Source organism: Dipodomys merriami, unplaced genomic scaffold, assembly GCF_024711535.1.
Source record: "Dipodomys merriami isolate MVZ:Mamm:240054 unplaced genomic scaffold, mDipMer1.0.p SCAF_24, whole genome shotgun sequence".
NCBI classification, from domain to species: Eukaryota; Metazoa; Chordata; class Mammalia; order Rodentia; family Heteromyidae; genus Dipodomys; species Dipodomys merriami.
In genome coordinates, this window is record NW_027203826.1 from 7995863 (window position 1) to 8010178 (window position 14316).

The following is a 14316-nucleotide window of genomic DNA, read 5'->3' on the forward strand; positions in this document are numbered from 1 at the left end:
AAAAAAAGGTGGGGGTGGGGGAGGAAGAAGACTGAGATCTAAGGATTGTGGTTGCAATTCACCTGGGCAAGAAAGTCCATAAGACATTTCCAAGAAATTACTCAAAGTTGAGCTCTTATTCAAGTTGTAGAGTGCTACTCTTGAACAAAAGAAACTCAGGGTCAGTACACACACACACACACACACACACACACACACACACACACACACACACACAGAAGAATTTTTAAATCAGTCTGTCTAATATTTGCAAGCAAATAACATATAACTATGTTTAAACCTAAAGAAGAATAAAAGATAAAAGTAAACTGTTTTATCTTTTGTGATACCAGGGTTTGAACTCAGGACTTCACACCTTCTCAGCTTGCTTGCTTGGCTGGCATTTTACAAGCTGGGACACACCTCTAGACTGGCTTTTTCTTGGATATTTTAGAAATGAAATCTCTCAAACTTTTCTGCCCTGGTTGGGCTTGTGATCATCTAGATCTCAGCCTCCTGAATAACTAAAATTATAGGTATAAGCTACTGGTGCTCAGCTTACAATGAGTTTTTTTTGTTTTTCTTAGGAGACTTTATTTGATCAATGGTAAGGATTAATCCAGTTATTTGTCTCCTTCACATTCATATTCCAAGACTATTATACACTCCAAGCAAACAATAATTTAGAACTTAAAATTTTGGCAGAACTAGGATTAATTTATATCATTCTTCTTTTGATTAGTCCCTTTTTATCTGTGTGTGTAGATAAAGTTAGAAACAAAGAATGTTTTCTTGAAAGTGGGAGGGGTTCTTGCTGTTTTCCTAGCTGAGTAGACTTGGTAGCTTGGTATATGTCATAAGTCTTTGCTCACAGATTTTCATGTTAAAGTACCTTCTAGGTAGTAATAAGGAGTAGTTTTCTTCAACTTGAAATTGTCATGATCTTAAAATAAAGCCAAAATGGCCACTTGCTTTTGGCTACCAAGAGGTAAAACAATGGAGAATAACAACAAACCAGAGTGATCAAGGAAAGAAAAGCAGAATACAGGCTGGGGAGTGGAAAGACATGTCTGCTTTGTGTGCTAGGCAGTGTGGAACCAGGCTGGCCTGCTGGCTTACTTCAAATATACAGTTCCCTTAGATTCAGCTTTTTACCCATGAAGTGCTATAAGATTGCATTATATACTCTATTTCATTGATACAGTGTATGTGTGTGTGTGTGTGTGTGTGAGCGCACGCTCATGGTAGGAATATGAGGGAGAGACAGACAGACAGACAGACAGAGAGAGAGGCAGAGAGAGAGAGAGAGAGAGAGAGAGAGAGAGAGAGAGAGAGAGAGAGAGAGAGAGAGAGAGAGAGAGTTTTCCAACATTAGATGAGAGGGGCTGCCCCATCTTAAAGGTACCAGGATCTGGTCTTATCTCTTGCACAATCCTGGTTTACACACTGATTATATCACCTCTGGGCCTCTCTGTCTGGCAGTACTCTTTCCTCCTCATGCTTTTACTACTAGCAGTAGTTTGTTTCATTTTTGAAGGACTAGATTTATGTTGTTGAAGCAGGTTGGGATGAAATTTTATGCTTTCTACTCACACATGTAACTCATGTAAGTACTTTTGGAGATGGAGCCTTTAAAGAGGAGGTGAGACTAATCAGGTTGACTTTAACCCCATCAGTCTTGGGTCTTCATAAGAAGAAATGATTGATATTTTTCCCAAGTCTTTCTATTTCCTAATAAATGGAAAGACTTGTAACCCTTCTGGAAGGTATTTTCACAATAAAAAAATTTCATAATTTAAAAAAAGAAGAAACAATTGAAACACATAAAGAGCCCGTGAGGACCGTGAGATAGCTGTGGTCTACAAGCCCAGGACGGGCCTCAAGACTCTCAAGCTTCAGTTTGTTGACCTTGGAGTCCCAAGCTCTAGAATTATAAGGAAAGGAACTTCTGTAGTATACACAAACCAGCATGTGGCATTTTGTTCTAGCACAAAGTGGCACTTTGGTCATGTTGTGTCACCTCCACTATGGCTTTCTCGTAACTCATTAAAGTCATTGAGCAGTCATAATAGATTTTAGACAATAATTTATGCTAGTGTCTTAGCATATCTGCTGACCCTGGGGTCTTTTGCAGAGGGGCACAGTGGTATAGAGGAAAAGGATTTGTGAAGGACAGGAGGTCAGGATGGTAGGGCCAATGGAGCCCTTGGTAAGCCAGGTGACTGGGGAAAGTTTCTTCCTTTGAGTTTCCAGTTAGATCAGTTAGATCAGTCACCTAACCTTTTAATTTGCTTGCTTTCATCCCAGTAATGGCAGTAGTTACTGTCTTGTAATGAAAAGAAATGTGAAGGTATATTTAAAACACTTAGCAAAGTACCTCTGAATAACTTAACAAATCTGAATTTTTAAAAATATGTATTCAAATTAGCCACTGTTAAGATGTCTTCCCATTTAGGGCTCTATATTGCATGAAAAATTAATGAATAAGCTTTACTTTACTTTGATTCTTGTTTTTTAAATTTTTAAACAGGGTCTCACTATGTAGTCCAGGAAGCTGACTTTAAACTCACTGAGTAAAGCTGGCCTGGAGGTCACGATCCTCCTCCCTCAGCCTCCCAAGAGCTGGGATTACAGGAGTGTGTCATCATAACTCAGCTTATTTCTTAACAAATGACTTTATCAGTGACTGACCAGTTTTCCCCAATACATTGTGTGAATTCCCATGTTTGTATATTCACCCTTCTATCAATAGAAATTGAATGATCACTCTGGGTCCATCAGGGGCACAGAGAGAAGAAAGGATGCTCTCATGTTGCTCACAGAAAAGACATGTACCATGTATAATGGTGAAATACTATATGGCCTTATGCTTAGACATATCAAGGAGAAATACAAGGTACCACAAATTCAGTAAACAATCTCTTGTTACTTTCTTTTCTACTCATGAGATGGGGTGTTAGAGGAAAGGATGGTTTGCGCTTTCTTTTCTTCTTTCTCCTGATGCCACATCCCTATCATAACTCCTTCCTTCTGTCCTTTCAGTCTGAGCAGAATGGAGAGGGGGGGGGAATGCAGAGACAAAATGCTCCAGTCTAGGCTTTGAGTTCTTATTCATTTTTTTCTGACGAGCCCAACTTGCATTGATAACATGATTAAAAGGCTCTGATCAGATCACATAGTATGTATTAAACAGTCATTGAGAACCAGCAGTTTCAGTACAGAGGTAAGAGTACCCTCTTGTTTGTGCCCGGAAGTTTCTAATTACAGGGCAGAAAAGAAAAGACAAACATAAAGAAAAAGAAAAAAACAACATAAACAAACCACAAGCACCATATCTTTTATTTCAGATATGAAAGGGTGTATATAATCATCAAGACTAGTTATTTAGTTTAGTTATAAGAAGCAAAATACCCATTTGCACACACACACAAACCCCAAAACAAAACAATGTCTTATGAACACTAGCTCTACTGGTTGTACAAGTAAGTTACAGTAAGATTTCCAGGACTGAGTAAATTGTGGGGACAAAAACATTTTGATAGTGTGTGATGTGGATGCTTGGATAAAAAATACCTTCATGCCACAGAAACCTAAAATATTTCCTTCTCCTACTAACAAAATTAAAGGAGGGGGAAAAGAATGAGTGGGTGTATATTCCTAATGGGAAAGGAAGTTGTAGTCACCATCTGACTGTAATAACCAGCAATTTTGTGCTGATAAAAGCAACCATATAGCAACAAATTTTCCATGGAATTGTTTTGATATTCTTTTTTGAACATATGTTTGGAATAGATGGTTATACATGTAAGTTAGAGCTACCCACGTGGATTGGGTATTTTGAGACTGGTCTTGCTATGTCAACCATGCTGTACTCAAATTCAAGCTCCCCTTCCTTATCTCCTATGCTAGATGTGTGCCACTAAGCCTGCCTCAGTTTCCAAAATAAAGTGTGAAAAATTTAAAATAACTAAAAGTACAAAATTTCAATAGTATTACAAGAAATTCCTATGTACCCTTGATTTGGTTTCCTTACTTTACTCTCTGATATATGCTTTGTACAGTGTGCCAACTCAACTGAGAGCTTGCTGCTGCTTGTCAGTTTGTTGTATGTTAGTTTTTATTCAGGCTGACAACTATTGACCTTTGATTTGAGTGTGAAATCACTCACATCTATTCTTGTTAGAGATAGGGTTGGATTTTCATCTACCATTATGCTCTCTGTTTCCCATGCCTCCCTCCCTCCCTCCCTCCCTTCCTTCCTTCCTTCCTTCCTTCCTTCCTTCCTTCCTTCCTTCCTTCCTTCCTTCCTTCCTTCCTTCCTTCCTTCCTTCCTTCCTTCCTTCCTTCCTTCCTTCCTTCCTTCCTGCCTGCCTGCCTGCCTGCCTGCCTGCCTGCCTGCCTGCCTGCCTGCCTGCCTGCCTGCCTGCCTGTCTGCCTGCCTGCCTGCCTGCCTGCCTTCTTTCCTTCCTGCCTGCCTTCTTTCCTTCCCTCTTCTCTCTCTCTTTCTTTTTTGCTTGGTTGCTTTCATCTTTAAATAGCTGTACAAAGGAGTTTAAATTCTACATCATTTCTTTTTTATATTCATTTTATGTTTTGTTCTTCTGTTGCTTGGATTAAGTAGATATTTTCTGGTAGTCCATTTTAATTTCTTTGTCAGTATTTTAATTATATTTTTGAATGAGTTTCTCTTCAGAGGAATTAAACTCTGTTCCTTGACTGTGATTTTTTATGAACAGTAACTTATTTTCCATAACATAGAGAAACTTTGAATATAGCTACAATGTTTTCCTACTCCTTATGCTATTGCTGTCATAGATGTTAGATCTACATAAATTTTCAACCTAGTAACATAGTGTTGCAATCTATTTCTATGAATCTTTGTATTTTTAAAGGACATTTTCTTTTTTTCTCTCTTTTTTTCTCTTTGTGGATTGAGGATCAAACCCCACGCTTTGTACATTTTAGACAAGTGTTCTACCCTTGAGTTACATTCCTTGCTCTTTGTTGTTTTTAATAATGCTTTATTTCTAGCAATCAATCCTGTCCATCTTTACTGATAGGACAATGTCTTTATTTGTCCTTCATTTTGAAAGGGAGCTTGGCTGGATATGTTCTTCGTTTGTAGTTTTGTTCCCTGAGCACTCGTCTTCCCATTTTCTTTCGGCCTCCATTGGTTTGATGAGAATCAGTTCTTAATCTCATTAGGTTTATCTTGTACTTGAGCTGTCATTTTCTCTTGTTCTCAAACTTTTATTTTGGGGTTATGAATATGGTAGAGTGGTTGCCTAGCATGTATGAAGCCCTGGGTTCGATTCCTCAATACCACATAAATAGAAAAAGCTCGAAGTGATGCTGTGGCTCAAATGGTAGAGTGCTAACCTTGAACAGAAGAAGCTCAAGGACAGTGCCCATGCCCTGAGTTTAAGCCCCAGGACTGGCAAAAAAAAATGGTCTTTGACTCTCAACAGATTGACTGTGGTTGGAGAGAGTGATAGTAAGTGACAAGGTTCATCTGGCTAAAATGCTATGCATGCATGTATAAAATACCACAGTGAGACTCCTTTAAGCAGTTAGCATATGCAACACCCCCCCCAAAAAAAAACTATAAATATGAAACAGGCCCTGTCCAGGGTCTGAATACTAGTGGAATAGGGATGAGGAAATGGAGAGGAGGCAGGAAGGTGTTTGTGGTCAAAGAAATTTATGTGAAAATGGAACAATGAAGCTTGTTGAAATTGGTTTGGGAAGCTGGGAGAAAGACAGGGATGGTGAGTATGATCATGATACAATCCATGCATATATAGATATGTCAAAATGAAACCTCTCTTATACAACTACTTGATGCTCATAAAAATGTGAGAAAAAAGGAAAACTAAAACAGTAAAAACAAGATTGTTTATAATCTATGTAGGTATAGTTCTCTTTTTGTGATACATTTTTAATGAAAATTGAGAAAAAATTAGCCTGTATTTGTTGCCCATTTTTCTTTTATCTTTCTGAAAGTTTCATATTTATGGCTTAAACTATGTGTTTTTATTTGTTTTTGTTTTTATTGCTATTGCCTTTGAAAACTGGAGGTTTTAGATTACATCTTAGGTTATCAGTTGTACATTTTGGTATCCTTAGATTCCAATCTTCTGGGGAAGTTATTGTTGCTGTTTGTTTACTGTAGTGATTTTTCTCAGTTTAGTTTTAGGAGTCTTTCACAGTGTTCAGAGTCTGATGGATCTGCTGAGTTTTTTTTTCTGTTTGTTGTTTGTCTTTTTGTTATTATATTATTTTTTATTTCTCACTCATTTTCTTAAGTGTTAGTCCTTTGTCAGCCAGTGATTGACCAAGGATTCACTCAACACCCTAAATGAGTGTGTCTTCCACTCTGCCACTTGATCTGTATGTGAGTTGGTGAATGCTTTCAAAGTCCAGGGAGTTCATAACTCATCTCTGGTTTTCAGTTTCTGCCTTCAGGAGACCTCGTATTAATATCCTTGAATATACTCCAGCTTTCTAGGCCAACCAGGAATAATCTAGGACTTAGCAAGGCTATCTCTCTGTCTGGCTCTCTGTCTCTGTCTTTATCTCTCTCTGTCTCTCTGGTCAGTCCACTGTTTTCAATATTTGCTTTAACGCTTCCCCAAGTGTTTGCTTCTGTGATCGCTTTGACAACTCCTGAGCATGGAATTTTCCATTCCTTGCTCCAAACCCTTGCTAGCCAATCCTGATAAGAGGCAGCAGTTATACACACACCTCAAGCTTCCCTGCCTTCCCAATTATAACTCAGTGCTATAGAACTGGGGGAGAGTAGGAACAGTTCCTCCTTAAAATATCACAAATTTCTCTTGTCCTTAAAATGTAGTTTGGCTAATCAAAATTAATGTTTTCCATTTGTGGTATGTCCTTTGGTTAGTTTCCAGAGTTGTTTATGTGGCACATTGAGGTAAATCTGCCCCATTTGATCAATGATTTTTTTTTATGAACAGTACTTTGCAATTTTTTATTCTGTCATTTTGAAAGTTGGTCAACTACTATATTTGCCTTAAACTGGAAACTTTGGCTTAGATGCTAAAATATAGCTGAGCTTCAAAATACTTGAATTAATTATTAAACAGCCTAAGTTTTCTATTTTGTAAAAAATAAAAAAGATAGAAAGTATTATATAAATCTAACCCTTAAATCCTTCATAAGTAATAAAAGATTGAACTTCTAGAGATGTGAGTAGAATTTTGGAAGTTTTGCTGTTGTTATTATTTGTTTGTTTGTTTTTGAATTCTTTCTCCCAAAGAAGGACTTTACCTCTTAATCTCCTAGTTAAAGAGAGGAACTGTTAGAAAATTAGGAAGTTAAAAAAGACATTTCAATTATGCCTTGTGTTGCAGGCTGGTGTCCATTCTAGCTTGAGAAGTTGGAAGAGACACAGATAGCACAATCAAGTTTTAGTTTTGGAATAATTGCATTCTCAGAATCTATGGAAGAAAGCAAATCTTATGAGCTTTCTCCATGTAATAATGGGAGCCCTGAGTATTAGGAGTAGTTTTCTTAGAGAGCATGAAAGGACCTCAGAGAAAGTGTTACACAGGAATTAAATCGGGAGATACAAAGAAGCCACATTTTGAGAGGTCCAATCAGGGGTCTTTATTAGAAAGCCAGCAAATGCAAGCAGACTCATGTCCCTCCAAATTTTACAACCTTGAATGTACTTAATACTGTCAAGAAACTGAACCATGAGGGTAGTAGAATGAAGAAAGAGTAGAAAAAACAATGTCAACAAATCAGATCAACTCTAATGGAGAGTTGAAGTAGGATGCCATGGAGACCTGATAGAGTCAGAGACATGAGGCATGGTACAAAATGGCCGCTGAAGTGACTGCCTCTAAATAAGGTCATGATCAGTCTGCAGGGTCACAGTGGGCTCCAGAGTTTAAAGAGTCTCAGTAGTTCATGGTACAGACCTTGCAGGTCCAGTTACCTATTGTCCAAGTCCATGCCCCTACCCCTGCTTCTAGGAATTCAAGCATGCCCTTCACCTTGGTGTGAGATTTCACCTCTGAGAGTTTTCAGAAAGTTCCCATCATCCACCAAGCTGGCAAGATGGCAGAGAGGACAAGATGGAGTTACTTAGTTCCAGTATCCATATTTCAAAAGGCAGTTGGGAGTGGATAACTGGATGCATCAAGGCCTCCAAAAGAAACAAAGCCCAAACTGAAGTACAAATGCATTTACAGAAGTTAGGGAACCCAGAGAGAAGGGACTTCAAATTTAGAGTAGTCAGAAGACTCCACAAAATATATTCAGGATAAAAATATCATGCCCAGTTTATAACAGACCCAGTTAGGTAATTAGTTCTTTGTTACTATTTGCTCTTCCTCATTAGATTTCTCCAAGCCAGAATTATCAAAATCTTATAGCTTGTAAAGATTGAACCCAGGGAAGGTGACTTCATTTTTCCATGCCTTCAATAGTCTCTGGCTTCAGCTTTGAAAGGACCTGACATTTCATTGTATGAGTTTATTTCTTCTTCCAAAAGTTAACAGAAAAGTTCTAAGGCTGACTGAGTTTTCATTAAAATGGGGACAGTTGTTCTTGGATGGAATTACAAAACAAAAGGGAGTTAGATGCAGTAGGACTAAAAGATTAAATGTTGTGATTAAATGTTTGTTTAATAGCAAGTTAGCTTCTAGCTCCTAACCTTAGAGAGATAGACAGACAAACAGACAGACAGACAGAGAGAAAGAGAATTATTATAACAGATATATCAAGAGAGTTAGTTATCTTAAGCATATTTCTTACTTCTTCATGTTAATATCAAGGAGTCTGTGTCCAAGTCTGGCTACCGAATACAGTTGTGGCTATAATTGGGTGAAGAGAATGGTTATAAATTGGTTGCTGGAAATGAAAAGAGGAAATAAATTTGTTGACACAAAACATTGGAGCCCAGCAACAGATTTCCTTTAAGCAACTTCAATACTTGTCTTACCCCTTCTTGAATTTTCACTTGTTCTGCTTTCTTAAAAAAATATAGATTCGTTTTTAGCATCATATGATGTGAAAACTTTTCAAGAACGAAGACAAGGCCCATCAGCAGAAAGCCCACACTTTTCTATGAATTTCCTTCACTCAGCACACAAACGTGGCAATACTGAGTGATGCTGCCCAACAGACATTTAGCCTACCTTGAACCTACTGTAGTTTGGGTACTGTGCTTTGCATAGGAGACAACTCTTTGAAGGAAATAAGGAGTGTCACTCAAATTATGCATCTTTAGTTCTCTCTGCAAAGGCAGCCATTGCAAACGTGCACAATGAAAGAACTAAAGTCAGAGTGCACAGGGGGGAGGCAGACCAAACCTCTGAAGGCCACAAAAAGCTACTCTGAGGAAGTGACATTCAAGCTTAGTCCTGAAGAGTAGGTCAGACTTAGCAAGGGGCCCTGCACGATCTTCCCTTGCCTGTATTTTCAACCTCATTAGAAACCACTTTTGCATTTGGTTGTCATTGCCAGCCACATGTCTTCTCTCACTTCCTCCAACTACCTACCTGCCTGTGTTATATTCCAAATCCTCTGACTCCCTCTCTACCTTCTTCCTCTATCATCTCTTTACAAAGCTTAGTCTCAGCCTATTCTTTTTTGTTCTGCCGTTTATGTGTATCTATCATTTTAGAAATATGTATAGTAGTTGCATATGTGACTACTATTGTTACATTTATGATTTGGATTACTTGCTTCTTGATTATGGATTACTTGCTTCCTGATTATCCTCTGGGAACAGAAACCTCTGAGAGGGGAAGGAAACTAGTTAACCCATCATATTGCTTCATTATACCCTGCAATGAACAATAATTGTCATATAGGAGTTGAATATACTATTTCAATGTCTGCGGAATAAATGAATAGATAGAAGATGCAGGTTAGAAGAGGTAGGTTACAGTCTTGAAACAGAGAACATCATACATTTGAAGAAACAAAACCAGAATGACTATAACATAGAAAAGAGGAGAAAATAGCTCAATGTGAAAGCCTTTGTTGACAAGTATTACATTGTGAAAGACAAAGGTGTTCAGCTTTGGTAGCAAGTCAGTATGCAAACCATAATATGCAGATCCTGTTGATTTTTCTATAACAATAGGAACACAGAAAATATTTCTTGGGGCTGGGAAGGTGGCTCAGTGGTAGAGCGCTTGTCTTGCAAGCACCACATAAGAAAAAAGCTGGAAGTGGCGCTGTGGCTCAAGTGGTAGAGCACTAGCCTTGAGCTGAAGAGCTGAGGGACAGTGCCTAGCTGAGTTCAGGGCCCACAACCGGACCCCCTCCCCCCCAAAAGAAAACATTTCTTTATTAAAAAAGGATTCCCTTCCAACAAAAGATGTTATTAATCACAGAAAGTGTTACTTCTTTGGGCCAATGATGACTATTAAAAACTAAGCTGAGCTTGGTTTTTATATAAAGTGGATTTATTACCACTTCATATTTATTGACAGTAGCAGTTCTGCCTTATTTACTCTTGCATTCTCAGTGCCTGGTATAGACTGGATAGTTAGCAAAAATGTCTCTGTTGAATGAACTAACAGATGCTTATGTTACTGGAAGTCACTGCTTGTGAATTGGATGGCTCTGTACCTGCTTTATGGGACTCTGTGAAGCATAGAATCTGTAGGGGCGAAGTGTCATATTGAACACCTGATTCACTATAGCGCAAAGTATATAGTAAGTGTTATTGTATAAAAAAATCATCAAAATTTCCTGTTTTCTACAATAATTATAATAAACTGTATACCTTTTAAGGAAATGTACAATACTATTAAGGAATCCATGTGATCATTTTTAAAAAGAAAGACTTGCATGCATTGGACATTTATTATGGGATAGATCTCTTTAGTTATTATTAACTTGTTCAGTCTTGGTAGGCTATTTCAGATAGAGTACCATGATTTTCTCTCAAGGGCCAAACCTTGAAGTACTGCTCAGGCATTGTCCTATAATTGGATGGACATGGCTACTTCCTGAGAGGGAGGGCAACAAGATGGTCCTAGATTCAAGATCTCTATGTGGCCCATTATAAGTTTGGAAAGATTCATATTTGGATACCAGTTCTTGGCTAGATGTAGATGGTGAAAATGAAGCAGGTGATTCATATACTGTGTTTTATAGAAGAATGTATTTTAGAAGTTCTAGAATATTCATTGTGTTGTGACCTGGGGAATGATGTAGGTCTCCTTTGAATTAATCAGCGTCAGGTATAATGGCAGGTCTAGATATTATTAAGCATTTTAAATAATATATCATAACAATAGCTTAGAAAATCTGATAATGGGAAGTGCTAAATAATTATGACTGTATCACCTAATGTAGGTGTATACATATATTTATTTCATTACAAATTCAAACGCAAATACCAGAGTCAACAATCACCTTACTTCTTTGTGTAGTTTTTTTTTTTTTAATTTTTGTTTCTTTGCCAGTCCTGGGGATTCAATTCAGGGCCTAGGCACTATTCCTGAGCTGCTTTTATTTCTCAAGGCTAGCACTCCAGCAACTTGAAACACAGTGCCACTTCTAGATTTTTCTGAGTAGTTTATTGGAGACAAGAATCTTACAACCTTTTGTGCGCAGGGTTGGCTTAAAATGGCAATCCTCAAATCTCAGCCTCCTGAGTAGCTAGGCATTATAGATATGAGCCACTGGTACTGGAATTGCCTGTATTATTTTATGCTGTTATTCCTTTACTTAAAAAGAGTTGTTTCAAGAACACTTAGATGCTAGTCTCAGACATACTATACTACAACAGGAAATGAATGATCATATTTGTAAATTAGCAATACATGAGCCCATACCAGTGTTGAGTAGCAGTCTGCAATGGTGCTATGGTTTGAATATTACTCATGCTGGAGGTTAATCCCCATTTGTGAGGTATAAGCGGGAGAAGACTACATGGGGCTGTAGTGTTTTGGGGGCTGCTGGGGGTGGGATGGTGGGGAAAGGGTATTGATATTCTTTGTGAATGAATGAATTCAGATCTGGTAAAGTCTTTAGACTGCTCCTTTCCTGACTGAATCTTTCTGGCTTTGTAGGATGAGTCAGATAGACCAGAAGATACCCTTCTTATTCACCCCCCACATGCATGCTCTTTACCTCTTGCTTTAGGATGCTATACTATCTCAGGCTATTAGCAGATCAAGAAGGCCATTTGCAGATATGGTTCTCAATTTTGGATAAGATTCATGAATCAAAATGAAAATTTTCTAATTTATTCAGCTTTAGGTATTTTGCTTTAGTAATAAAATTAACTAGTACAGTTACCATAAAAGAGATATAGCCCAGGATGAAGATTATATAACTCTTAAGTGAATAGAAAATCAACTTGCTCTAGCTAGATTAAAATGTTTTACTGTAACTGAAATAGAAAATTGTTCCTTTAAATATTTTTATTTACTTCTTAGGCCTTAGAATGAAATTAAAAAAATTTCTATGAAATATCATTACTAACATGGATGCATTAAAAATTTCCTACATGAAACTAGATAAATTGAAATATCTTTTTTTTGTTGTGAATGTGTATAACTGAAAAAAACCCAATGAGATGTACTCTTAAATTATAAACAATACAAAACTACTTTTCATTTCTTGTAATTTTAATTCATGGCTCTTGATATACTTGGCAAATCAAAACAGAAAACTGTAGTTTTCTAATCATTACAGAATAAATTTGAACAAATAAATGTGCAATGAAACCATGCTGTCAAAGTATATTTACCCTTTCCCTAAGTCATTGTGTTTCTAGTCATTCATTTACACAGTTAGGGAGCTCAACCCATCTGGTCCCCTTCTGTAGACTTTCACTTCCTAAGCTGTATACTGGTCATTTAAATCTTGGAACTGTATGCAAGAGAAGGCTAACAATGGTGATTGTTTATCTTTCAGGCTTAAAAGAAGCTAGAGTGCCAGAGAAGACCTTTGAAGTGTGAAAATTTCTGAAGCTGAAACCAAAATGTCTTTTATAGATCCTTATCAACATATTATAGTAAGTCATTTACTGTTCATGCATTCTCTCTGGGAAAGGAGCAATGCATTTTTTGTGTATGTGTACTGCTGGTGTTGCTAGTCAGGTAAAACTCTGACAACTCCTTGGGTTTGTTATTCTGCTTGCTGTAAGAGAATTTGATCACAAGATACAGAAAAGCCACACTTAAAACAAAGAAAGAAAAGAAAAGCCACATTTGAGAGGTCAGATCGGGAATCTTTATTAGAAAGCTGGCAATTGTGAGCAGACATGTGTCCCCCAAAACTTCTAGCCTCAAATACATGTAATACTGTTAGGAAATTGAGCCATCAAGGTAGTAAAGAAAGAACAGAAAAACCATCTCAACAAATCAGATTGACTAATGGAGAGTAGAAGAGGGATGCCATCGTGACCTGAGGAGAGTCAGGAGACATGAAGCATGGTGCAATAATGGCTGAGGTGGTTGGGCCTAAGTAGGGTCATGGTCAAGGGCAGAGTCCCAGGGAGGTCAAGAGTTCAACAAGTCTCAGGAGTTCATGGTACAGGCCTGTCCAAGTCCCTGTGAATTTAATCTTATCACCTGGAGTTGAGGGTGGGGTTTCATCTCTAAGAGTTTTTAGAAAGTCCCCATCACCCACCAAGGTGCCAAGACTAGACCCAGTATCCCTATTTCATACTCAAGCACTTAATGTGGCAAATTAGGCTATCGTACATAATAGAACTAAGTCATATCTTCTTTTTATCATTGTAAATTTCCAGAAGAAAAGGAACTCAATCACAAAAAATTCCAAAACATCTATAAGAACACTGAACTTTCATGCAACAATTTAAAAAATTGTGACTAGGACTCAGCCGTCATCTGAATGTGTAGTTACACCCTTCACATAATTTTGAGAAAAGAAGATAAATGAGTATCTGAGTTTAGGGTGATGTTTTTTGCATGCATTTCCAAGGCACTTAATTCTGTAATCTTTTCCTAGTGAGAAACCTTTAAACAAACTCCTATGGTTGGTTGGCTTTTGAGTCAAGAGTTGAGTAATTCAAATTTTAGTAATTGAATGTAATTTTCCAAGCTTCATGGGAGATGCGCATTCTTTCTTTTGATAACAATAATAAAAAAATTTCCTTGCTGAATTTAACACGAGACTCAGGTTTACGTAGACTAGAAATAGTTTTTATGAATCTTCTCAGTTTACTTTTTTTCATTTTCTTATAGCTAGTTTTCTTTTGCAAACTTTTCTTTTTGACTCTTAAACTGAGGTGTAGCAAGTATAATGTGTAAATCTTACTTGTTAAACTTTATGAAGGTTTACATTTGCATTTATTTGTTAAATTCTCACTCAGAT

The 14316-nt window shown here is 37.4% G+C and overlaps 1 protein-coding gene across 3 annotated transcripts in view; it reads left to right on the plus strand.

Annotated features, from left to right (window-relative positions):
• Pla2g4a (phospholipase A2 group IVA) overlaps positions 1–14316 on the plus strand; it is a 176432-nt gene that overhangs the window by 57874 nt on the left and 104242 nt on the right. For all 3 annotated transcript variants that reach the window (XM_070034248.1, XM_070034247.1, XM_070034249.1), the window contains one exon: positions 12892–12991. In XM_070034248.1, coding sequence (XP_069890349.1) covers positions 12959–12991 — 33 coding nt within the window. In that variant the 5' untranslated portion in view covers positions 12892–12958. The remainder of the gene's footprint in view (positions 1–12891; positions 12992–14316) is intronic.